Source organism: Myxocyprinus asiaticus, chromosome 14 (assembly GCF_019703515.2).
Source record: "Myxocyprinus asiaticus isolate MX2 ecotype Aquarium Trade chromosome 14, UBuf_Myxa_2, whole genome shotgun sequence".
NCBI lineage: Eukaryota > Metazoa > Chordata > Actinopteri > Cypriniformes > Catostomidae > Myxocyprinus > Myxocyprinus asiaticus.
Genome location: NC_059357.1, coordinates 33,405,508 through 33,431,056, shown reverse-complemented (window position 1 = coordinate 33,431,056; position 25,549 = coordinate 33,405,508). Strand labels below are relative to the sequence as shown.

Genomic DNA, 25,549 nt, shown 5'->3' with positions numbered 1-25,549 from the left:
CGCAGAAACATCAGTTTTACACACTAGTGCCAGTCGCACTATTGGCAGGGACATGCAGCGATTATCAAGAAGGAGCTCGTGTAATAAGTATTTGTTGTTTGTATGCTGTCGTACTCATGCTGTCAATAAACATGCCAACTGCATGGTGATCAGTGATCTCACTAAAGGTTTGATGTTTATTACGCACATGATGGCTTGCTGCAGTGGGGAGAGGTCAGACTGCACTGCATGGTGGGACAGCATGGTCCATGCAGCCGTACACACGTGTCCGTTCCAGTTATAAGGCTCTTTCTGCAAGTAAAATGGTACAATTATTTATGACAAGCTCTTTGTCACACAAAAATGTACAATGAATATACAATGGCTTCAAGAGGTTGGCTGTCAATTTTAACATATTAATTCAGTGCAATTATTTTATAAAAATTATACATTACAAAATTAATGCAATTAATCATGCCCCTTAATTCCGTAATTCAGTCATAAGGAATTTTCCTGTCAGCTAAGAAATTCCTACAGTACTTGATTCAAGCTTGATGTACTACCTTCATGTTTTTGTGAGTCGTAGTCAGCAGGGGGTATTTGCAGCCCCAGCTGTATAGACAATGTGCAGAGATCTCGAGACCCGTTTTTCAAACTACATTTAACTTGCAAAGCTCCCTACAAACGCAGCATCTATGGCATGCGTCAGAACCAAAATGAGATGCTCCAAAGCATCCGTCTGACACGTTACCAAAAAATAAAATAAAAATAGCACAGACAGTCGCAACTTGCCAAAACAATCTACATCGGACAGACTGACCAACTTATTTGCAAATAGACTTGCTGTGACTGTAGGCTTGTGATTTACTTATGTTCAATATGATATGGAAATAAACAGTATTCTGACAATATATCAGATTCTAAAGCAACTTTTTGCATTGTCTATTCATTTCACAATAATGTAATGTCTTTGTATTATTATATAAACCATATTATATTTATAATTATTTGGTTTATTATATGTTAAATTATCCCTATTTGGGGGCAAAGACATTCAAATTCTGATGTGTGATGTAAGTGTCCGAATATATTTTGGGGAGGCCACTGTAGATGCCAATAAATCCAATCTAGTACAAATAAAAAGTGCAACCTGAATTTGATTGTGTTCATACTCCAAGATCTGACTCAGCATCTTCTTGTGAATGGTCACATTAGATGCCATTTTACTTAGTGCCGTGTCTCTCTGTTGAGTAAAAGAAAGTATAGTGTGAAGATGAATAGAATATTAACCATAATTGTTGTTATGAGAGATCAGGTGAGTACCAATACCTGGGAGGTGAAGAGGTGGAGAATCAGGTGACATTCTCCCTGAACTTTGGAGGCACTGGACCTTGGCTCCAACTTAAACCACTTATCATAACCAACAACTGGGATCTCCTAGTGAGAGAAAACATTTGGTATGAATGTAGATTCAGTGAAAAACTGGATGAAATAAAAGTTGCTTCACTATTGTAGGGGTAAGTGTGTGAAATTAGAGCTCACGTTCAATGGGATGTTGATGCAACCCAGAAAATCATCAGCATTCTCCTCACTTCCTGAGGCGGCGGCACCATTAGCCCTCACGGATTTGGCAATTTGCTTGAAATATCTAATATTATGATGCAATGATTTGTTCATACATGTAAGTATACATGTAAGTCATAAAATTATTTGTACATCATGCATTCATTGTTATACTTTTTTTATTAGTATTTGCCAGGCATGCAGTGGGGTCCACAATTCAGATACTACTAGTGAAAATGCTTCTATTTAGCTTTTATTTTATTTTATTTTTTTTATTTAATACAAAAGTTTTTCTTAAATATTATACTATCAGCAAAGAAATTTGAGTGAAACATTGACTTAAATTTAATATATTTGTATGTTCCCTTTTTACTTTATTGACAGCATGCTTTTGAGCTGATGTAAGCAAAACTTTGCTTAAATCCTAAAACTATGTTTATTTCCAAGTTTAAATTAGATATTGAATCCTCAATTTCCAATTATGACTCTGACTTTTGTACTCCACTGTATCTCAGGCTCATTAGCTTTACTAAGACTTCCATCTACCTGCCCATTCCTCTGAATCCACTGATTTCATTCAGCTTTTTGCAAGCCTCAGCAACAGAAACATCGTCATCATGGTCCCTGGAGAGGGAAAATAACAATCACTGAGGTGAGGAAAACAGACTGGAGGTTTAACCCCTATGAATGTTCTCTTTTTTAAGGAAATATTGACTCTTCTTACCATATGTCCAAATGCAGGAGGTCATTGTGAACATCATCGATATCACTGTGGAAAACACACATTTTCAAACGTTGTAACAATTCTGTTATAATTGGTTCCATTATAATGAGCAGATGGAATCTGCAGCCATTTTCTGTTGTTGTTGTTGTGCATTTTCTGCACTGATTTTGGGTGAAAGTTTGGGGAATTCTACAAAATGAATTTAAATATGCCAAAATGTAAAATTATTAAAATTATAAGAAGCAGAAAGCATAATTTTATAAGCAAACATGCCAGGACAGAAGTATGTGTAGAACTTTGTGAATGATAGGCTTTGAATTTTTGAAAATTTTGAAGTTTTGCCAGCATAGATTCTGTGTAGGCCTCATAATCACAGATGTTTCCATTTTTCATATGGTATTATAATATTAAGGAAATGGTTTCATTATGATACTTACAAAACAAAGTGTTCATTCCACACTGGGTTCAGAGTCTCAGGTTTGACATCGGTCACCTGGATATCTCTGCCCGCCAGCACCTCCTTAATACTGGAACGCTTCTCTAACTTTTCCCGTCTCTTGCGAAAACTGAACTTCCTCTCCTTCTTCTCCTCTGTCTCTTTGGGCGATTGTCCCAAGAGAATTCCCAGCATGCAGTAGGGGTCACTGTAGCCTACACACCAACCGGTTTGACACAGGTAAAGAGTATTGGTTAATTCAGTATAGGTGAACAAATGACATGTTTCATTGAAAGTGATTGTTTCCTCATCATTTATATGGTTAGAATAGAGCTGTTCAGTTTGTAGTCCTTAAACCTAAAAGAGAATAAGTATTTTTGGGCCATGGGTTCCGTAAGGAATTTCTAATGAGTTTTAGAGAAAAATTCTAATGTTTTTTTTTTATTTATGAGTAATAATAAGGTCATATTAACATTACTTGAAGAGATTTTTCTGGGAACCATTATACATCTGGCCAGATGAGTCCCAGAGATTTGCATTTCTGAGACTGCAATATGGATCCAGGAGGACTGTGTGGGCAAGATTCTAAAATTTGTTATTCACATTTAAGTTATGGCTGAAATTTAATTTATGTTGTAGAACAAGAAAGGAAAGTTTCCTTAAGTAATTTTAACCACAGATTAAATCTAAATCAGTCAACACTCTTATAAAATTAGGAAATTCCAGAGGGAACCCATGGCAAATTAGTCTTCCAGGTTAACCTACAAATTAGCATGTCATGACTGAACAAATTTATTATGGATCTACAAAAGGGGCTTTGCAGACAAAATAAAGTATAAAACTAATACAACTTCTTTGATGCTTCAAGTAAAATAAATAAAATGTCCTTTGATAATTTTCTAAAGGATTGAGGTATTATGTCTAGTTTAGGACAGAAGGTCTTGCATTTTTCTGTTTGGAAAATCCAAAACAAAATCAAAATCAAATGCCTCAGACTGCATCAAAAGGACACTATATTAGAAGCCAGTAAAAAAAAAAAAAAAGAAAAAAAAAAAGAAAAAACATCTTACCATTAGCGTCTTTCGCCATGAGATTTTTGCCTTTCATTACAGAGACCCTGAGAGAAAAGCTAGCTCTCTACAAAAGAATGTTTAAGACATGGATTAGAATGGCACCACAGCAGCAATACAAACTCTGAGTGAACATGTTTCATTCGTTGTTTGACATGGTGGTGGCACCTTGGGTAAATGCACAGTAAAATAAATGCAAGCATGCCGTGCTATAGAGCCAAGGCCTGTCGAGAGCAGAGAAATCAATGGAAGCTTTCTCTCTCAAGTGTTAGTTGTGAGTATATTGTGTACGACACAGGTGGAGGAAGACTGCTGTGCAAATGAAGGGTTGGATCATCGTGAAGAACATTCAAGTAGCACAATATTTTTCAATTCCCTTCAAAAACTTTTCAGTGTACAAGAGGTAGCTGGGGTTTCTTTAACAGTGACATTTTAAAGTTTTTTTGCAGCCTTGAAAACGATAAAACTAAATTGTTTATTGATCCTACTCTGTTTATTAAAATAACCTCTCTGAATACATTACTATATTAATTTTGCTGAAAAATTCTTTAACCTTTACTGATAAGAAAGAAAAAATTTAAATCTGTCCATTAAGAAATAAGACTTGGAAACTTGATTTAAAGCTGGCAAACAGTTGCCACTCTCTGCAGTGAGTGTCATTGCAAAAAGTTGATAAAAAGAGAGTTCCCTTTCGATTCAGTTCACTTAACATTGCTGTAAGTACTATGGGGAGTGTCCTTTTACACAACCTTGTTGAAACCCTTATACAATCACGCCAATCCTCTGATTGGCAGTGGTGTCTGAGCCCCGCCCCTGTAGGCGCACAGTTGGCCTATATAAGCGGGCGTTCAGTCACCATTTCTTCAGAAATATTTTCCTTCAAGACTGCGAACTTCTTCTTGGAACCCTTTCTGCTTCACTGTCAATATACACTTACAGCAAATGTAATTTCTCATCAAGATACAACAGGACTCATCGTCTGTGCTCAGAGCCTGCTCCGAGAGGCTTTCCACTCCCATGTGTGTTCCAGTGAAGAGTTCTCCATTGCCGTCGAAGACGGTCTCTGTGAACGGGTTTTTTGCTTCAGACACTCATCATTGATCAATCCCACACATTATGCTTAACCACTTCCCTATGTTGAGCGGCGCTCTATCTCCTATAACGAGCGAATCAATAAGCCCGCTGTCCCGCTGTGCGAACGCATGGCGAGCCCTCACGGGTGTGTCAGACTGGGTGTTAAAAATGATCGAGCACGGTTATACCATTCTGTTTGTAAGCCAGCCACCTCGCTTCAGGTTTTGCGTGCAGAGATTCACAGTCTCTTTGCAAAAAAATGTGATAGAGACTGTCCCAGACTGCGACACACACAGCGGGGTTTACAGCCGTTATTTTCTTGTTCCGAAGAAAGACGCCGGGCTTCAGCCCATTCTAGATCTGAGACGCTTGAATCAAGTGCTCGCGAAGTGTCCATTAAAAATGTTAACTCAGAAACAGATCTTATCACACATCCATCCTTAGGACTGGTTTACGTAAATAGATCTGAAGGACACGTACTTTCATGTACCAATTGCACAGCATCACCAGCGGTTTTTGAGATTTACGTTCGAAGGAAGTGCGTATAAATTCAAAGTCCTTCCTTTCGGTCTGTCTCCGGCTCCCCGCACATTCACGAAATGTATCGATGTGGCGCTCGCCTCATTTTAAATGAACGGTGTGCGTGTTTTGAATTACCTCGACAATTGGTTATTACTAGCCCAATCAGAGGCACTACTTAGCGAACACAGAGAATTGCTACTTTGCCATCTGAGAAATCTGGGTCTGAAAATCAACTGGGCGAAAAGCACACTTTTCCCCTGCAAGCAAATCTCCTTATTAGGAGTTCGTCTCGTTCGTGAGCACGAACTTTGGTGTCTTTCTCAGTTTAAACTGGGGAAATAATTGTCACTGAAGTCATTTCAGAGAATGCTGGGTCTTATGGTGGCAGCATCCGCCATCATACCATTAGATCTGTTACACATGAGACCTCTTTAGTACTGGCTCAATCGACACGTTCCACATCGCGCCTGGAGCCTAGGGCGCATGCACATCGCCGTGACTCGCTGCTGTCTGGCTGCTCTAGCACTATGGACAGCACCGGCCTTCTACCAACAGGTTGTTATGCTGGGTCAAATTTTAAGAAGAAAAATGGTGACCACAGATGCATCCAACACAGGTAGGGGCACGGTGTGCGATGGACGCCCGACTTTCGGCACCTGGACAGGTGCGAAATGGGCGTTGCACATCAACCGCCAAGAACTACTGGCTGTCTTTCTAGCTTTGAGATTTGATTCATTCAGACAACACAACAGTAGTGTCTCACATAAACCACCAGGGTGGACTCTGATTGCCACAATGCCTCCTCCAATGGAGCAGGCATCATCTCCTCTCATTGCGTGTGACACATGTCCTGGGCCGTCTGAATTTTAGAGTGGATCTGTTGTCATGCCAGGCAGTATTACCAGGGAAATGGAGACTTCATCCTCAAACTATTCGCCTCCACTGAGAATAGTCACTGTCCCCTTTGGTACTCCATGTCCCAAGCCCCGCTGGGCGTGGATGTGCTGGCTCACAAATGGCCATTTCCCCCGGTGCGCCTCCTTCATTCTGTCATCAGTAAAGTCCGAGTGGACATGGAAATAGTTCTGTTAATTGCGCCAAAATGGCCCAATCAGTCCTGGTTTCCAGAGATGATAGAAATACTAGACGGCCCTCCTTGTGAAATATCGCTGAGGAGAGACCTTCTCTCTCAAGCACAAGGCACGATTTTGCAACCCCAGCCAGAGCTGTGGAACCTACACATGTGGCCCCTGAATGGAGCACATCTGACGAGCCAGAATTGGCTCAGTCGGTGATGAACACCATTTTACAGGCTACAGTACCGTCCATGAGATGCCTCTATGCACTTAAATGGCACGTGTTTGTAAATTGGTGCTCTTCACGTGGTAAAGACCACATTAATTGCCCCATAGCTGAGATTTTGACATTCCTTCAAGAGCGGCTGGATGCTGGTCTTACCCCATCAATGCTCAAGGTTTATATAATGACTATCTCAGCATACCACACCCTGGAAGCTGGCTCGTCAATAGGCAAACATAATCTATGCTGACTGGGGACTTAAATCTGGTGCTGAAGGCACTCACAAACTCCCCGTTCGAGCCACTGGAATCTGTTGAGCTGCGGGTGCTTTCCTTAAAGACCGCACTCCTATTGGCTTTGGCCTCATCTAAACGGGTGGGTGACATGCAGGTGCTGTCAGTTTATGCCTGGAGTTTGGTCCAGATCTGTCAGAAGCCACCATTAAACCTAGAAAAGGCTACGTCGCTAAGGTTTTAACAATGCCTTTCTGGGCTCAGGTGGTTCATTTGCCTTCTTTCCCCCACCATTTAATTCAGATAAAGAGCAATCTATGCATGTGTTATGCCTGGTGAGGGCATTGCACACATATGTTGAGCACACCCGTCAGTTTAGGCTGTCGGATCAGCTCTTTATTTGTTATGGAGGATGCACAAAAGGAATGTCCATCTCCAAATAAAGGCTCTCTCACTGGATCGTTGATGTGATCACCCTCGCTTACGAATCAGAGGGCGCAAATTGCCGTATTGGCGTCAAAGCGCATTCAACCAGAGGCATCACCTCTTCATGGGCATGGACAAACAATGTGTCCTTACAGGACATATGTTTGGCAGCAGGATGATCCTCACAAAACAGTTTCGCGAGATTTTATAACCTGGATATGGCATCCATTTCCTCTGTATAGAGTGCTTCTTACATTCAAATGGGTGAGCCCAAGCCCTTATTACGGGTGGGCAGGGTTGGGGAGTAACGGAATACATGTAACAGAATTATGTATTTAAAATACAAAATATAAGTAACTGTATTCCACTACAGTTACAATTTAATCATTGGTAATTAGAATACAGTTACATTCAAAAAGTATTTTGATTACTGAAGAGATTACTTTGCATTTTATTGTCATTTGTTTCATTTAATATTTAGTCCTTTCAGATGGAAAACATTTATACAAATAAATGATGCGATCAAAAGTGCATTTGAACAGCGGTGAAACACTTTCTTATGATGTGTTTCATTCATACGAGCAGACAGAGAAGTAAGTTTGAAGTAAGTTTGGAGCAGAAGAAATAGAAATAGACCTTGTGTATATTGTCAGCTTTATGCTAAGCTAAAATGCTATTTCTAGCCATTTTACATGCACATGTTACCAGGCACGATCATAGTTTTTTATCAAGAAAATTCACGTTAGATCATAATTTCTTTTTTTCTAGTAAGACCTTTGATATTAGGTTAAAAATCATATTCTTGATTATAATTTTTGTACTGTATATTGTATATCTAAAAATCCTTAATACAAGATTTATCTTGTTTTAGAAACAACACTGCATAAGATATTTAGGTTTTTCAGAGAATGTATTTTTAATGTGTATTTTGTCTTACTGTGCTCGCAGAGTTTTTATAGTCAAAACAAGTGAAAAAATCTACCAGTGCTGAAGAAGTAATCCAAAGTATTTAGTATACGTTACTGACCTGGTGTAATCTAACGGAATACATTACAAATTACATTTTACAGCATGTATTCTGTAATCTGTAGTGGAATACATTTCAAAAGTAACCCTCCCAACCCTGCTGGTGGGCTACCGACTATAATCAACACAGCCACCATTTATATGCTGTTGAACTGCCCCTTTAAAAGTCATAAGCACTCCAATAAGAAATAAAACCTACTTTTGCAACCATGTTGTGAGAGGGTTAATAAACCATACTGTATATATCTATATGGTTCATAATTTCCATCTGGCATCCATCACGTGGGATTATTCATATACACTTTAATATGACTTATAAGTCATCGGCCTGTGACTCTATTTAGTGTTATAACTCTGGGAGTGTAATGTCACGTAGTGCTGCACAACGGGATATTGTTCCCCATAGTGCTTACAGCAATGTAGAGTGAATCGAAAGGGAACATCTCCGGTTACACATGTAACCCCGGTTCCCCTTCTGTCACTCACTCGACGTTGTGTCAATGTAGTGACACTAGGGGTTGCTCTTGATAGCCCCGATCACCTCAGATATTTGAGAAAAGGCCAATGTGAATTGGCGAGTGGTATTTGCATGCCACTCCCCCTGACATACGAGTATAAAAGGGAGCTGGAATGCAGGATTCATTCAGATTTTTTCTTCGGAGACGAGTGGTTGTACTATCAGCGAGCTGAATACTACTGCTGTTCCATTTACCTCTTAAGAAGCATGTGCTGTTGGATATACGCCGCATTTCCAGCGGCTTTCTCTCCTTCTGCACGACGAGTGCAGATTTTGCCCCTGGGCGCTTCGACAACGCTAAAAGAGTGTATATTCCTGCTATAGAGTATATTTTCTCTATTAGAGCACACACATTGACGTTGAACGTCTTTTTAAAGACACGTCTTTTTAAAGATGCCTTTCCGTCTTTGTGTGATTCCTGGATTCGGTCATTATCTCTCCACCTCCGATGGCCACAGGCGCTGCCTCACGTGTCTGGGCAGCGATCACACTGAGGTAGCGTTTGTGGATGGTTCATGTTCTCATTGCGAGTATATGACCATGGCAACACTGCAGTCGCGGCTTTCCTTCTTCTGAGGGAAAGCCACTCTAGCCGCCCCCCCGCGCTGTGTCTTCTACCCACGGGTGTGAGACCGGCCCGGCTGGCGCTGGAGGCGATTTGGGGAGTTCAATGGGCGTGGTCTCATCGGTTAATTCCCCGCGGACCTCCCGTTCCCCAGCACGCTCGTTTGCTCCCATTTGCTCCCGAAATGAGACCAGCCCGCCTCATTGCCGGCTTGACGTCTCTTTCGGGGCCCGCGAGCAGGATGAGTCTTCGATTGCTGAATCGGAGAGCACACTGGCAATGTTGGATGCCGAGGATTCGACTGGGCTGCCACCTTCGAGTCTGCCTGCCCTGTCTGAGGCCAACACAGAGCTGACCGCCATGCTTGCCCGGGCCGCCGCGAGTATCGGGTTGGACTGGAACCCTCCAGCCTCCCCTGAGTGCTCGCAGCTTGATAATTGGTTCCTGGGTTCGGGGTGCTGCTCACAGCCACAACCACCCGGTTTCTTTCTTCCCGGAGATGCATGACGAACTCATGAGGTCGTGGAGGGCACCTTTCTCTGTCCAAAACAGACTTCTGGGTTCATCTGCTCTCACTACCCTTGACGGCGGGGCGGTCCACAGGTACACAGAGGTCCCTCAGGTGGATCAGGCGGTTGCGATGCACCTGTGCCCGCAAAACGGGACCACCTGGCGGGATCGTCCGGTGCTCCTCTCCAGAGCCTGTAGGACTACGTCGTCTCTGGCGGCCAAAGCCTACAGTGCTGCTGGACAGGCCGCCTCCGCCCTGCATGCCATGGCCCTCCTGCAGGTACACCAGGCCAAGGCACTAAAAGAACTGCACGTGGGTAGTCTTGATCCCGATGTGCTGCAGGAGCTGCGTTCGGCGACCGCCCTCGCACTCCGGGCGACAAAGGTCATGGCGCAAGCACTCGGGCAGGCGATGTCCACCTTGGTGGTCCAGGAGTACCACCTGTGGCTGAATCTGGTCAAGATGAGGGACGCAGACAAAGCACGCTTTCTCAACGCGCTCATCTCCCAGATTGGACTTTTCGGCGACACCGTTGAGGACTTCGCCCAGCAGTTCTCGGCGGTGAAGAAGCAGATGGAGGCCATCCAGCACATCTTGCCCCGGCGCGGCTCAAGATCCTGCACCCCATCTGCTTGCCGCGGGCATCCCCCTGCCGCGGCGAAAGCCCAGGCGGCTCCGCATTTGCCTGAGCCTAGCTCTCGGCCCCAATGTAGAGTCCCCCGCAGGAAGCTGACGCCCTCCATCTCTTGGGTCTGGCACGAGGACCCAGAAGGCTCAGGGAGCGAGACGTCCACTACAGAGCTGGTATCCAGACCACTCCATCCCCCGCTGGAGGGCCGGGAGGTAAATCCTTTGTTTACTTTTCTTTTTTGTTCGCAAAACCCCGAACGGGCTGCGGTACCCAAATTGTCAAAAAAAGAGTGGTTTCCTCACTCCTTGGGTCACATAATTGGTGTTCACCGCCGCCGTTGTCACGGCCGCCAGACACCGAGCAATGCCGGGTACGCAGAGCAAGGTAAGTGCTTTGAGGTCCCCCTCAGTGCAGCCGCCTCGGGTCGAAGCAACGCTCCTCGACATGGCATTGCCTGCTCCCCCCACCACGAGGCCCCAACCCCAGGTACGTCAGACACGATCGTTCCCTTAGTGCCCCTCATCCAGAGCTTGGAAGCGTGGCTAACGCTTTCCAACCCTTCGTGGTGGCTGGCCAGGACCATCCGACTCGGCTATGCGATTCAGTTCGCTAGGTGCCCGCCCCGGTTCAGTGGTGTCCGCTTTACTTCAGTGCAGGGCGAGAATGCTGCCACCCTGCATGCGGAGATTGCGACCCTTCTACACAAGGGCGCGATAGAGCCTGTCCCTCCAGCCAAGATGGGGAAAGAGTTCTACAGCCCTTACTTCATCGTACCAAAGAAAGGTGGTGGGTTGCGGCCAATCTTGGACCTGCGAGTTCGAAACCGGGCCTTACACAAACTCCCATTCAAGATGCTAATGCAGAAACACATTCTGGCGTGCGTCCGGCATCAAGATTGGTTCGCGGCGGTAGACCTGAAGGATGCGTACTTTCACGTCTCGGTTCTACCTCGACACAGACCCTTCCTATGGTTTGCTTCAGACGGCCAGGCATATCAGTACAAGGTCCTCCCCTTCGGCCTGTCCCTGTCCCCTCGCGTCTTCACGAAAGTCACAGAGGCAGCTCTTGCCCCGTTAGGGGAAGTGGCTGTCCACATACTCAACTTCCTCGACAACTGGCTGATTCTAGCACACTCTTGATAGTTGCTGTGAGCGCACAGGGATTTGGTGCTCAGGCACCTCAGCCGTCTAGGGCTTCGGGTCAACTGGGAAAAGAGCAAGCTCTCCCCGGTTCAGAGCATCTCTTTTCTCAGCATGGAGTTAGACTCAGTCTCAATGATAGCATGCCTCACAAGCAAGCGCGTGCAGTCGGAGCTGAACTGCCTGAAGTCATTCAGGCGGAGGACAGCGGTTCCACTGAAACACTTTCAGAGGCTCCTGGGGCATATGGCTTCCTCAGAGGCAGTCATGCTGCTCGGGTTGATGCATATGAGACAGCTTCAGCACTGGCTTCAGACTCGAGTACCAAGAGGGCATTACGCCGCGGCACACATCGCGTAGCTATCATGCCACTCTGCCGCCACTTATTCAGCCCTTGGACAGACCTTGCATTTCTACAGGCAGGAATTCCCCTACAGCAAGTGTCCAGATGTGTTGTGGTCACCACAGACGCCTCCAAACTTGGCTGGGGCGCCGTGTGCAATGGGCACATCAACTGCCTAGAGTAGCTGGCTGTACTACTCGCCCTGCGGAGGCTATTGCCATTGATCCAGGGCAAGCATGTGTTGGTCCGGTCAGACAACACAGCGACAGTAGCATATATAAATCACCAAGGTGGCATATGCTCTCGCCGCATGTCGCAACTCGCCCGCCATCTCCTCCTCTGGAGTCAGCAGCGGCTGAGGTCCCAGGCAGCCTCAACGCCACAGTGGACGCACTGTTGTGGCAGGCAACGCTCAGTGGAGAGTGGAGTCTCCACCCCCAGGTGGTCCAGCTGATTGGGAGTTGATCCGGCAAAGCACAGGTAGACTTGTTCGCTTCCTGGGAATCCTCCCACTGCCCGCTCTGGTATTCCCTGACAGCAGCCCCCCAGGGCTGCGCAAATACGCATTCCCCCAGTGAGCCTTCTTGTACAGACCTTGTGCAAGGTCATGGAGGATGAGGAACAAGTCACCCTCGTGGCCCCATACTGGCCCACTCAGACTTGGTTCTCGGACCTCACGCTCCTCGCAACAGCACCTCCCTGGCAGATTCCCCTGAGGAAGGACCTTCTTTCTCAGGGACGGGGCACCCTCTGGCATCCGCACCCAGACCTCTGGAATCTCCATGTCTGGCCCCTGGACGGGACGCGTAATGTCTAAGCGGTCTACCACCAGCAGTCATAGACACGATCACTCAAGCCAGAGCTCCCTCAACCAGGCAGCTTTATGCCCTAAAGTGGCGCTTATTCGTGAATTGGTGTTCTTCCTGAGCCGAAGACCCCCAGAGATGCGCAGTCGTGTCAGTGCTCTCATTTCTGCAGGAAAGGCTGGAGGGGCAGCTGTCCCCCTCCACCTTGAAGGTTTATGTAGCCGCTATAGCGGCTCACCATGACTCAGTTAACAGTAAGTCCCTTGGACAGCACAACCTGATCATCAGGTTCCTCAAAGGTGCCCGGAGGCTTAATCCTCCCAGGCCATGCCTCTTCCCCTCATGGGATCTCACCATGGTCCTCCTGGGCCTTCGGAGAGCCCCATTTGAGCCGCTAGAGTCAGTCAAGCTGAAAGCCCTGTCCTTAAAGATGGCCCTCCTGATTGCGCTCACCTCCATCAAGAGGGTGGGGGACCTGCAAGCGTTCTCTGTCAGCGGCACCTGCCTGGAGTTCGGTCCGGTAGATTCTCATGTGATCCTGAGACACCGACCAGGCTATGTGCCCAAGGTTCCCATGACCCCCTTCAGGGATCAGGTGGTGAACCTGCAAGCGCTACCTTGGGAGGAGGCAGACCCAGCCCTGTCGTTGCTGTGTCTGGTGCATGCTTTGCGCACCTACTTGGATCGCACGCAGAGCTTTAGACGCTCTGAGCAGCTCTTTGTCTGCTTTGGTGGACAGCAGAAAGGGAACGCCATCTCCAAACAGAGGCTTTCCCACTGGATCGTGGACACCATTGCATTGGCCTACCAGACCCAGGCCGTGCCCACCCCCTTGCGGGTTCGAGCACACTCTACAAGGAGTGTGGCGTCCTCATGGGCACTGGCCAGTGGCACCTCTCTAGCAGACATCTGCAGAGCAGCGGGCTGGACAACACCCAATACTTTCGTGAGATTTTACAATCTCCGGGTTGAGCCGGTTTCGTCCTGTGTTCTTTCAGGTACGAACAGGTAGAGTTTGGTAATACAGAACAGCTGGCTGGGTGTATAGTGCCTTTCCCCTCCCCTGAGGCAAAAACTTGCACTTTTACCCCCTGTCGAGTTCATGAAGTTGTGGACCCTGAATGTCCTTCCTCCCTAGCCCTATGGTTCACGAATTCGGCAGAGGAATTCGCAGCCAGCCCCACTACGGGGTCTAATATGCCCTGTACTGGGATAGGTGCTCCACAGTTGCCGATTACTCCGGTAACCCCTGTGATGTATATTCTGCGGTATGGTCTCCCTGTCGGCGGACCCGCGTCACCCTTTGGCAGAGCTCTCTCTGCCCCCGGTCGTTGTGTTTGTAGAGTTCCCCCTGTTTTTTCGTAGTGGAACCTACCACCGCGCCTCTTTCATGTGTGGCTGCTGAGCCCATGTGTCATATTTCCACATGTTGACCTCCCCTTTTGGGCAAGATGTGGTCTCCACGGGGTCTTTTCTCCCTGAAAGCATAGGAAAGGAAAAGAACACCTTCCCCGATGCGTATGATAGTGTTAGATGGCCCCAGCTGAATCTAATACTCTGTGGAGAGAAAACTTAGAGAGAAAAGGCCACGGCTGGCGCGGGATCCATAGGGATCCCTAGTGTCACTACATCAACACAACGTCGAGTGAGTGACAGAAGGGGAACGTCTCGGTTACTGTCGTAACCTCTGTTCCCTGATGGAGGGAACGAGACGATGCGTCCCACTTGCCACAACGCTGTACTAGCCGCTGAAATGGATTCCAGCTGCATTCCAGCTCCCTTTATACCCGTATTACCGGGGGAGTGGCATGCAAATTCCACTCACCAATTCTCATTGGCCTTTTCTCAAAGATCTGAGGTGATCGGGGCTCTCAAGAGCGACACCTAGTGTCACTACATCAACACAACGTCTTGTTCCCTCCATCAGGGAACGGAGGTTACGACAGTAACCGAGACGTTCTCTGAGATGAAGGGAACGAGACATTGCAAAAGTTGGCCGCAACACTACTTCAGAGTTTTGTAATACAAGTGACTCCCTCTTGTCCCTCTGACAGAAAATTCTGAAGAAATGGTGACTGAGGCCGACTGTGTGCCTATATAGGTCGACTGTGTGCCTACAGGGGCAGGGCTCAGACACCATTGCCAATCAGAGGATTGGTGTGATTGTATAAGAGTTTCAACAAGACCTTTCTTCTGCCATGGCACACTTTTTATGAATAGAAATACCACGCCACACCACTATGAAGTCACATAGGAATGCTGTATTATGAGGTCACAGGTGGCAAGAGCGCTAATTGGGTAATGAAAAAACAACAAATTTGCTTCTTTTCTAATTTGTTGATTTGTTCTTGTAAATTAATTCTTGCAATGCCACAGAAAATTACAGGAATGTAAACTCATGAAGGGTGAAAAAGTTGAGAGAATCACTGGTTCATGAACATTTTTTCTGGGGATTTTTTCTTTCACTTTTAAGAATTAGCTGAAAGCACCCATTCCAGCGATTTTAATGATTCAAGTAGAGCAAATTAACTGCACAATTGTGCAGAATTAGCTGCAAAAATAGAGGGTATTTTGGTGTGGCTTGCTTCTGTGTCACAAATTTTTTCACATTTATTAACTGATTAGTTCAGTGACCACTTCTGGAGATGCCACTAAGTGGCGACAAATGAGCATCTAACAGTATGTGCTATGAGCGAGTCATTGAAACAAGTAATTCACGACCGAAAACTGCCAAGAGACTTCAGTGTTTAAGAATTAAAAGAACAAAGCAGATTTATAGTTTACCTTCAGTTTGAGCATTATTTTTCATCCAAAAAGACAACAATAATAGTCTAACAATAGTGAGTTTCAATAATGTCCTTGCCTTCTCCTTCATTAAAACTTGCATGACTACAAATCTACTGATTCTGTCGACTGTTTAAGAATTATAAACACAAAGCAGATCTACGGTATCATTTTCCTACAGTATTTAAACTGCTGAGCATGATTTTATCAAACAATAATAGCCTAATAATAATAACTTTTAGTTATATTGTTATATTGAATAATGTTCTTCTGTCATTGTTAAGCACATTTTACATGAGTCAAGGCGTCAATGCTCCGTTCAATGCCAGTGTCAAGTGCCACATTGGCCTCCACATGACAAATGTTGTAAAAAGCGTCACGGAGGGGCAATTTTACGAGTTTGCCAAGCAAAAAAGTGGGAGCTGTACACAATAAACATCAAAAACATGTATTTGGAAGAGAGAGAGAAGAAAAGACAGTGGCTTTGAAAGCAGAAAGTAATAAAAGGACTCGATAATGTTTAGGTCTTAGCATTTTCTTGGTGAATTTAAATTAGTTCAATAACTGGTGTTCTCTGATACTCGGAAACGATAAGGTAATATTTAATTAAAATAAATTGAGACATTCAATATCTCTTCACAAATTTGGACAGTTTTTAAATATTTCTCATTGTTTTGTACACTCAAAGTCATTATTTGTGAAGCAAAAACTTTTAGTGTAAAGTGACATCACTTCATAGACTTGTATTCGGCAGCACTGATGCGAGTCGTGAAACCCCTTTAACGTGTATAAACATCACTCATTACACATTAATCAAAGCTCTTCTGCCCTTTTCTCTCCTTGATGAACAAGGAAGACGAAAAATGCCGAAGTGAATGAACAACATGCCCCTCTCATTCAGACGGTCGGTACATGATGTCCCAGGTCATTCAGCTTGTTTACAATTGAGAAGTTTCACAAGTACCTCATCTTCAGTGTTCAAGCTCTATTCCTGTCAGACACAGATTCACTGTGCTGTAGCCAAGTGCGCAACTGGCTGTAGTTGTAACTAATCAAGCAATCTGCCTCAGAAGGACTGCGGTTGCCAAGCACGTGATTAACTACTGCTGTAATCAATCAAGAGGGATTTTTTTATTTTTTATTTATGCATTTATTTATTTTGTTGAATTTGATAATTTGCCACAGGACAGTGGTTGGGAAACACTGGTGTAGAAGGACACTCCCCCATAGTGCTTGTCTCATTCCCTTAATCTCAGGGAACCGAGATTACATCTGTAACTGGAGACGTTAATGTATCTATAGGGTCACCTGTATATATCATGATATTTGAAAACTTGTATTTCCAGGCCTGGACATCATGGACATTTCTATTGTTAATATTATTATTATTTTTTCTAATAATGTTCAGCTCTACAATATTTCATTATTAGATATTGCTCATTGTGAGTCCTATAAAATGATAAAAAAAATTAAAAATATCCAGTAATCATGAGTGATTGGAAAAGTCATGTAAAAATCATGGAAATGTATTGGTCAAATGATGTGGGATCCCTGTATGTAGTATGAGACAAAACGTATGTAAGACCCTCACCTTGGATTCTCTAACTCTCTGCAGGATAATGTCATGTTCCTCTTGACCCATATCAAAGACCTGAGTGAGAGAGTCATCAAGTAAATTATTGGTTTCTAGAAAAATTAATGAATATATGAAGGCATTACAGCTATAGTTCTCAAAATTGTATGGGTATGGTAATGCTATGGTTGTCTAACTTTCAAAAAACACTGAATAGGAGCCTGGGTAGCTCAGTGGTAAAGACACTGGCTACCACCCCTAGAGTTCGCTAGTTTGCTAGTTCGAATCCCAGGGCGTGCTGAGTGACTCCAGCCAGGTCTCCTATGCAACCAATGTGGCCCGGTTGCTAGGGAGGGTAGAATCACATGGGGTAACCTCCTCGTGATCACTATAATGTGGTTCGTTCTCGGTGGGGCATGTGGTGAGTTGAGTGTGGTTGCCACAGTGGATGGTGTGAAGCCTCCACACGCGCTATGTCTCTGTGGCGATGCACTCAACAAGCCACGTGATAAGATGTGCAGGTTGACGTTCTCAGATGCGCAGGCAACTGGGATTTGTCCTCTGGACTGAGGCGAATCACTATGCGACCATGAGGACTTAAAAGCACATTGGGAATTGGGCATTCCAAATTGGGAGAAAAAAAAAATAAACTGAATAGAAAATGCATAGTTAAAATGCTTCTACACTTCTACCTTTTTTAACCCTAAAATGCATATGCGTGGGTCAAACATGAATACTTTTAGACTATAATTTTTACATGAAGTAGTCTTTTCATCTGACACTTGAGGAATGCTTCAATTCAGGTGTCTTTGACCATGTGAACTGACTATTTTAACATTTAGTTTAATATTTTTTTAATTATATGGCATTTGCATCACTACGCCTTGTTCCAATACGTGTTAATATGGTATTCAAAAAGTAGTTTTTATAAAGACTAAGCTTCTAATTTCGACCTGGTCATTTTTGACCCACATATGCATTCTAAGAGGGTAAAGACACATATGCATTTTAGGGTTAAAAATAATGAATACTCATAGAATTCATAGATCAAGAAAACAATTATTCTTGGAAAAGGGGTCTTTGCTTGTTATTGTAGTGATGGTGATCAAAGGTCAGGTTATGTCAGCGGTCAAGGCAAAATGTAATTTGCTTTTTTTTTCTCTGAAGAAAAATATTACACATCAGACACTTCAAACGTAGGACCTGTTGCCACTTCCACGTTAGAGGTCTCAGAATGAAATCTTTCTTCTGTGGAGTGACATGGGTTTCATGGGTGTAATATAAGCACCGAACATCAATCCCCATTGGGCATGGGCTTTGATGTTTAATCATGTCTGAGACAAGAGCATCTGCTCCAAGTCATAAAACCAACTCAAAGTAAACAAACCTCCCCACTACCACCAAAAACATTCCCCCACAATCCCTTCAAGGACTATCTTTTTCAAGACAATGCAAGCACATTGTAAACAAACGATGAAAAAATATTTCTGTCTATTTCATTTCTATTTAGAAATCAATCAGAGCATGATATTTATTTAGGTCTTGGTGGATTTGGAGTGCAATTGGAAACAAAAGATATTGTGATATTTGTGTTTTAATAGAAAGGTTGTTGGATTTGTTGTACAGACATGTTCTTTGAGGTTTTTTTTTTTTTTTTTTTTTTAAGTGTTTGAATCATGTACTATGTGTTCTACAGAGAAATTAATTATTGCACCTTCTGCAGGTAGCTGAAAATGTCCCCTTCATTGGTGACATACTCGGGTGATGGCACCCCGACCCGATTGGCCACAGTGTAGATCGCCTCCTCATACAACAAGTCAAGCTAAAAGAGAACAATTTTCATAATATCATCTCGAATATCTCATAATTGTGTAACCTTTGACGTCACTGCAATGTAGCACTGTGTCCTAAACAGAAGCGACATGATGAAACGACAAAAGACTCTTCCATGTTAATCAGTGTTTTTGTCCTAACGAGCCACAACAGTGACAAATTATTAGAGACAGGACATTTTTGTTGATTGCTTGGTTTCTATTTCTGCGAAGTTACGCTGGCTAGCCCCACCCACTGTGAACTGTCATTGGTCCAAAATCCTGCTCCACATAGCATATTAACTGTACTTTGACTGTTCTGATTTGCTGTGATTATAATGTGTCACTTAGCAGTTTAATGTTCAGTGTTGACAGACAAATTCAGGGGTGTAAGAACACTCTGAAAAGTGTGTGTGGGGGGATGGGGGGCATAAATCTTATACGCATGGCTCATGAATATTAATTAGGTGGCATAACATTACGATAATGTATATATATCAATATCTTCTGTCTTATTGTGTCTTATACTGTAACTCACTTTGTGCCATATGTCTGCTTGGATGTATAACTGTTGCACTGTTTCCTGAGGGAACCTCATTTCATTTTGCTTGTTGCTCTGAAGTGTTACCACATGTCCGCAAGTTATAATGGCTCCTACACCCCAAGACAAATTATATGTCGCTGGAATCCTATTGCATCACATCTCATTAGGACACAGTGTAATATTTGTGTGAATTTTGCACCACAAGTAGGAAACGTGCTAGTATAGTGCTATCTGAATCATTTTTTAAGAATAACCATGACACTCACCTCATTCCTGGTGGCTCTTTCTGGAACAAAATCCTGGTCTTTGCACTCTGGGGGTGGAGGAGTGCAGCTGCTGTCCTCCTTTATATGTATGAGGATGAAGAACCGATAGAAACAAAGATGAGAGGTGAGCTAATCAACGTTGAGTGAGGGAATAATCCTACTGGAGTGAACTATGTGTGGAGTGTACAATGAAAGTTGCTTCATAAGAGAAGTCATGGACAATTCTGCGACAGGTCTGATTAATTTTACAGTTCTATCCATTCATTTGCATAGTATCTGCAAACAGTGATTTAATGTTGTAAAACTCAGTTGCCATATTCTCATTTGTAAGACAGACTCTGGCAGAGTTTCGAGATGCTCTTAAAAACATGGCACTCCTGCTCGAGATGCTGAAAAAAAAAGTGAGACATGGCTCAACGATCAAAAATGTCCATCTTGCGCATGTTTACATAGAAAAACAATTTAAAAGAGTGCGGATGAACACAAAAGTACATTCGATATGAACAACCTCTAACTCTTTCAAGGGGTGGTCCTCCAATAACAATCACTTGGTCATGAACCTGAAGAAAAATAGTTTAGAAAGTCATAAACAAGCATATAACAAGTATAAAAGCTTTTTTGTTAGCAACTCTTTCATTGACGGTTGTCAGTTTTCATGAAAAAAACTGAACAAGAGTGGTGTGCGTGGGAAGTTATTAAGGAGGGATTCATTGCTTTCCAAAAACAACATTTTTGCCCATTTGAGGTTTATCAAAGACCATCAGAATTGTTCAGACAGCTGGTGGAAAAATGTGCCAGCAAGATGAGATAAAAGTTGAACTTCACAGCATAACTGAGAGAAGTTATTTTCATCCACAGCAAAATGGTGAATTCCGACATTAGAGCCTTATATAAGACATGCCATATGGTGGTGAGAGTATCATGATTTACAGTCTAAGAACTGAATCGCTTGTAGTCACTGAGGGGATAATGAATTCTAATTGTACTCTTCATCTCCATTCACTGTGCATTGTATTTCATTCTACTCTGCTTTTATTCTCCTAGCATTTATTGTTTATTGTCTGTCATCTAGGTAGCTGACATTTGTTTCTTGTCGTATTACATGACATTTCCTCAAATCATTTCCACTGTTGCTCGTCGCACAAAGGTTTAATTAATTTAGTAAAAATGTGTACACCTGCCGTGAAATGAGAGGAATGGCACTAAACATGACTTGACTTGTACAGCAATATTTACAGAGAATGTCAGGATGTCCATTCTTTAGGATGAAGTTTAACAGTGTGACCCTACACATACACAAACAAGTAAATCTAAAACATTAAAGCGGAACCAGGAAACATTTTGCGTTTTCACCAAGTCAAAGTCCGGACCTTTAGAAAAATTAAATGTTGTGGAGTGACCTGAAGTGGGCAGTACAAGCAAGACACAAAAATCTCAATGACATGAGGCATTTTTTAAATAAAAACAATTGTAATTTCCGCACCACTAGCTTCACCAAATGGAATTGCTTGACTAATCACTTTTTTTTTAAACAGATTCTTCCATTGGTTGTACAAACAGGTAGTCCCGCACCAAAATTACACCACTGGTTGAGTCAATGTTGCTGTGTCGGGCAAGTACAGTGGGAAAAGCACATACACTATAAACTATACCCATTTATACACACCAATGTAAAATATCAATGGTCCCTCACATTTGTGTTTATATGCTGGTACATTGAGGGAATCCAAGAGTTTTACATACTGTAAGAGGGAAACCACACTATTGCAGGAAAACCAAACTATCTGCTGTAGATCATGATGGAAAGTTAAGACAACAAACACAGCAACAACTGTTGAATATCTGGAAATAAAGCGAAGAAACGGAGAATAAATTAGCACAGTCTTTCTCACAGACCATGTTTGTTATTTACACAAGTGTCACAGGGAAATAACGCTGCTGTGGAGAAAGCTGCTTACTGACCAAGCTGCATGTATACGGGAGTAAAGAGTATGCTGCTTATACAGTGCATGTAAACGGGAATGCTGCTTTCTCGCAATAAGCCACTTTCTGGTGTCCATGTAAACGTAGTCAATGTTACAGTGTTAGGCGAAGTCAACCTGCAAATTACTGCATATTACTGTAAGCTGGGATACGAGAAAGAATTTAATGTCGAAAAATTACACACATCAGCTTTAAACCTGTTATGTGGGACCTACTAACACCTACAAAAGATCACCAGTAGAAGACACTGCTGATAAAGGAGGTACTTCCAGTTTTTAAATATCAAGGTTTTTTCAACAGAGATGATGGATGTTGGACCAATGTGTTTAATGAAGACATTTATTTTATATATTCATTGTTTAATTAGATTTTCAGAACTATATAGAATCCAGTAGGGTTCACACATTTTCTCTAACCACTGTATACTCACTACTATTGCCCACTGTAAGTAGTAATTACTTTTATATCACTAAGAATCACTTGGGAGCAAAGCCTAGTCAGGCAACATTGATTGCTGTCCTTTGCAACATGTACTGTGAGAACAGCGGGAGAGGATATCTCTTCAATAAACATCTAATTCAAGCACATTAACTCTAATGCTGTCTTTATATAAGGGGTAGAGGGGGGTCTGATGTTCCACTGAAGGAAGCATGTAATAGCTGAACCCCCAGACTTTTTGCCTCTATTTTCACCCTCATACTGCTGTTTTGTCTAACACAGCTATACACAAGAGAGTTCTATTTTAATATAGTTCAGAAAAGAAGAAAAAAAAGAAAAAAAAAAGTAGTCTGAAAAGCAAACAAATATTGGACTTGTAATTGGAAAATTTGGAATGCTGCTCAATCAGAATTATCTTTTGATGGTCATTTTCATTTGTGACGCAACACTTGAATGAAGCGTCACTCAAAGTCCCCGATTTACTAAAAGTTTGCGTGTATAAAAACGTGCAAACTTGATAGCATGCTAATAAAAGGTCTGCACTGATCTACTAATGCAGTCTTTTAAAGATTGCATCTTTCAGATGTGCAAAATAGCACATCTTGGCAATTTCTGCGTGTTTTCCCGAAATTAATATACAATTATAGGCAGGCCTCCAAATGTGCATAATAAAGGGCGGTCTAGATGCAAATTAATCAGACTGCACCCACAAAGTGATTTATAAAGCCTGAAAGTAATTTCAGAATCGGAAACTTTGAGAAAGAATTAATACGAATAAAAGGCAGGTATTAATCTGAATTGCACTGTGCATCATGCTGTCATTGTGACAAAAAAGGAGACTTTGAGAACAGATAATCCATTGAACACCCTTTATTGACACACATAAATATGAAATTAAATTTATACTCATGAAAAAACTGTTTTATTGGATTATTTTAAAACTAGCCTACTAACAATTTATGCCCAAATTATGTCGTAATTTACTGTTTTAAACATTGTTTTTAATTGCCGAAATATTGCGAAATATATTATGTGGCAGTTCTTTCCAGTTGGCAGACCGATACGCACCTGTATGCTGGACAGGTTTCATCTTGATCCCGTGAAATGAACAGGGAGCGCAAGTTCTGTACCGTGCAGCTTCCCGTGTCTCTCTCATGCGCAGCTAACTTTGTCATGGTCAAGAAAATAGTGGTTTGAAATTCAGATTTCATTTAAGTGTACATGAGTGGTGTGATGGCTTAACGTGTACATAATGTTGTATTTTCTTTGTGAATTATGAATATTTCAATTGAAGAGTGTCAACAGCATAGATTTTATGATGATATCATACAATCCTATAAATAAACATATAAATGCCATAATGAATACAAATAAAATGGTATTTAGTCAGAGCTGTACTGTAATTGCATTTGGTGCAAGTACCACATGCAAAAGCCTCCTTTTGGAGGGTGTGTTTAACATATTTGCATGTGTGGTTATTTGTGCGATTTTTCTTAGTAAATTACCTACAAAACGCCCACGAAGCGCAAAACGCAATTTCATAGATTGCACAAGCAAATTAGCACCCGTTATTTGAGATCTTAGTAAATCGGGGCCAAAGTGTCCAATATTGTCTGGAGCTGTTCGAATCAACATGATCATACAGGAAAACAACATGTACCTTCCAAAAGTACATGTACCCTGAGATCAACCCTATACAGCTGAAATACTGACAATCCCCCATCAGACATTTTTGCATCACATCAGGTGTGAATACATTTCCCTCTAGCACTGCTGATAGTTGTCACGAACAATCCCTGTAACATGGTTTATGGTCCTGTGGGAACCAGGAAGTAATCACGTTCACATAATAATCTGAGCGTGATTTGGAGGTTGTATTTTCACTCTAAAATTACATTTTTACTCCCCTGACAGTTAGGTTTAAGGTTGGAGTTTGGATTAGGGGGTACTGTTATTTGACTGTATTACATCATTTACAACTAAAAATACAACTCGCTTTTGGCACCACTCTGTGGACATTTCACCCATAAACTGGAGCTCACACATGTCCTAGTCTCATGTAGCTTAAACAGCAAAGGTCTGGGGTCTATCGCAGCTAACATTGGCAAAGAACCGCCCACTTAGGCAGGAAAAGCCATCTAACTGACATGTAAAGCGACCAGTCACAGCCAGGTTTGTTATTACATGATGTTTAGGGGTGGGGTTATCGGAGACGGCTCATACCATAATAAAAGACCGGTATGGGAAAATAAATAATTTATATAATGGCGAGTGAGCTTCCACGAGCGATTGCACAGAAAACACACGGGAAAATAGCAGAAAATGTGTAGCGAATGTAAGTACAACACAGAACCTCATTACAGAGTATTTCACAGACATAACTAAATAAACAAAGCAGAATCTGCAGCTCTGCTCATGGATATCCGCTTTACTTTCTGCTATGTGCCTCAAATCAAACACTGAATATCTTTAAAAGAGTTGATGTGACTAACCTGGCAAACTTGGGCAAATTCTGTGATTATTTAGTCCTCAAAAGTGCTCATTGTATCAACACAGAACCTTGTGAACTCGACTCGTGCTTCCACCGTACCAGTGCAAACTAAGCTCTCAGAAATCCTGTAGAAGTCAGCCAGTCAGATTTGGTATGACTGGACTAAGAAAGCTTTTCCAATTTTGTGTGCTATAAGTGTCAGACGGTTAGTACACAGACTGTGGGCGTGCACACATACACATGCCCATACGTTCAACAACACTTCCAGATTCGGCCACTGGGGGCAGTGGTTCGAATTTCACTAAGCACAGACCAATTTCAGCTGCAAAACCTTCGACCTACTGTTGAAAAATTCATAGTGAGATCAGACTGATCAGAATACACTCATTTTTGCTCACTCTTTCCTCATATAGCAAACTAGGTGAAATACACTATGTAGTGACTAATGAACACATCTGCGGTTTTGGACACAATATAAAATTTATTCCAGTTCTCCATCATTTCTTTCCACATTGACAGCTACTCTCAGTTGTTGCATGAGAAAGTGTCATGGCATTGTGCTGATTCTTACATCATTACCATTGCAACTGATACAGATACACTGGATATTGACTACACAGTCTGAACAAATGGATCAGGTTTCATCACTTGCAAAATGACAGTCATTCCTAATAATCATATTTGAAAATCAAATCGGATTTCTTTGCAGTGTGAACAAAGCCTTGGGATTGAGGATACTGGGGAATGTGGTGACAAGCATACACCCTGGTGAAGGAAGGGATGCCCAATCATTCA

General features: G+C 42.8%; 1 protein-coding gene across 1 annotated transcript in view; it reads right to left on the bottom strand.

Annotated features, from left to right (window-relative positions):
• Positions 1-25,549, bottom strand: part of LOC127452250 (BAI1-associated protein 3-like) — a 70,667-nt gene that overhangs the window by 30,054 nt on the left and 15,064 nt on the right. Inside the window, exons 3-13 of the mRNA XM_051717597.1 lie at positions 19,843-19,920; positions 18,936-19,043; positions 17,240-17,299; positions 3,773-3,839; positions 2,704-2,917; positions 2,267-2,311; positions 2,089-2,166; positions 1,522-1,627; positions 1,309-1,416; positions 1,130-1,222; positions 188-291 (exon numbers count right to left, since the gene is read on the bottom strand). Of these exons, the coding sequence (XP_051573557.1) occupies positions 188-291; positions 1,130-1,222; positions 1,309-1,416; positions 1,522-1,627; positions 2,089-2,166; positions 2,267-2,311; positions 2,704-2,917; positions 3,773-3,839; positions 17,240-17,299; positions 18,936-19,043; positions 19,843-19,920 (1,061 nt within the window). The remainder of the gene's footprint in view (positions 1-187; positions 292-1,129; positions 1,223-1,308; positions 1,417-1,521; positions 1,628-2,088; positions 2,167-2,266; positions 2,312-2,703; positions 2,918-3,772; positions 3,840-17,239; positions 17,300-18,935; positions 19,044-19,842; positions 19,921-25,549) is intronic.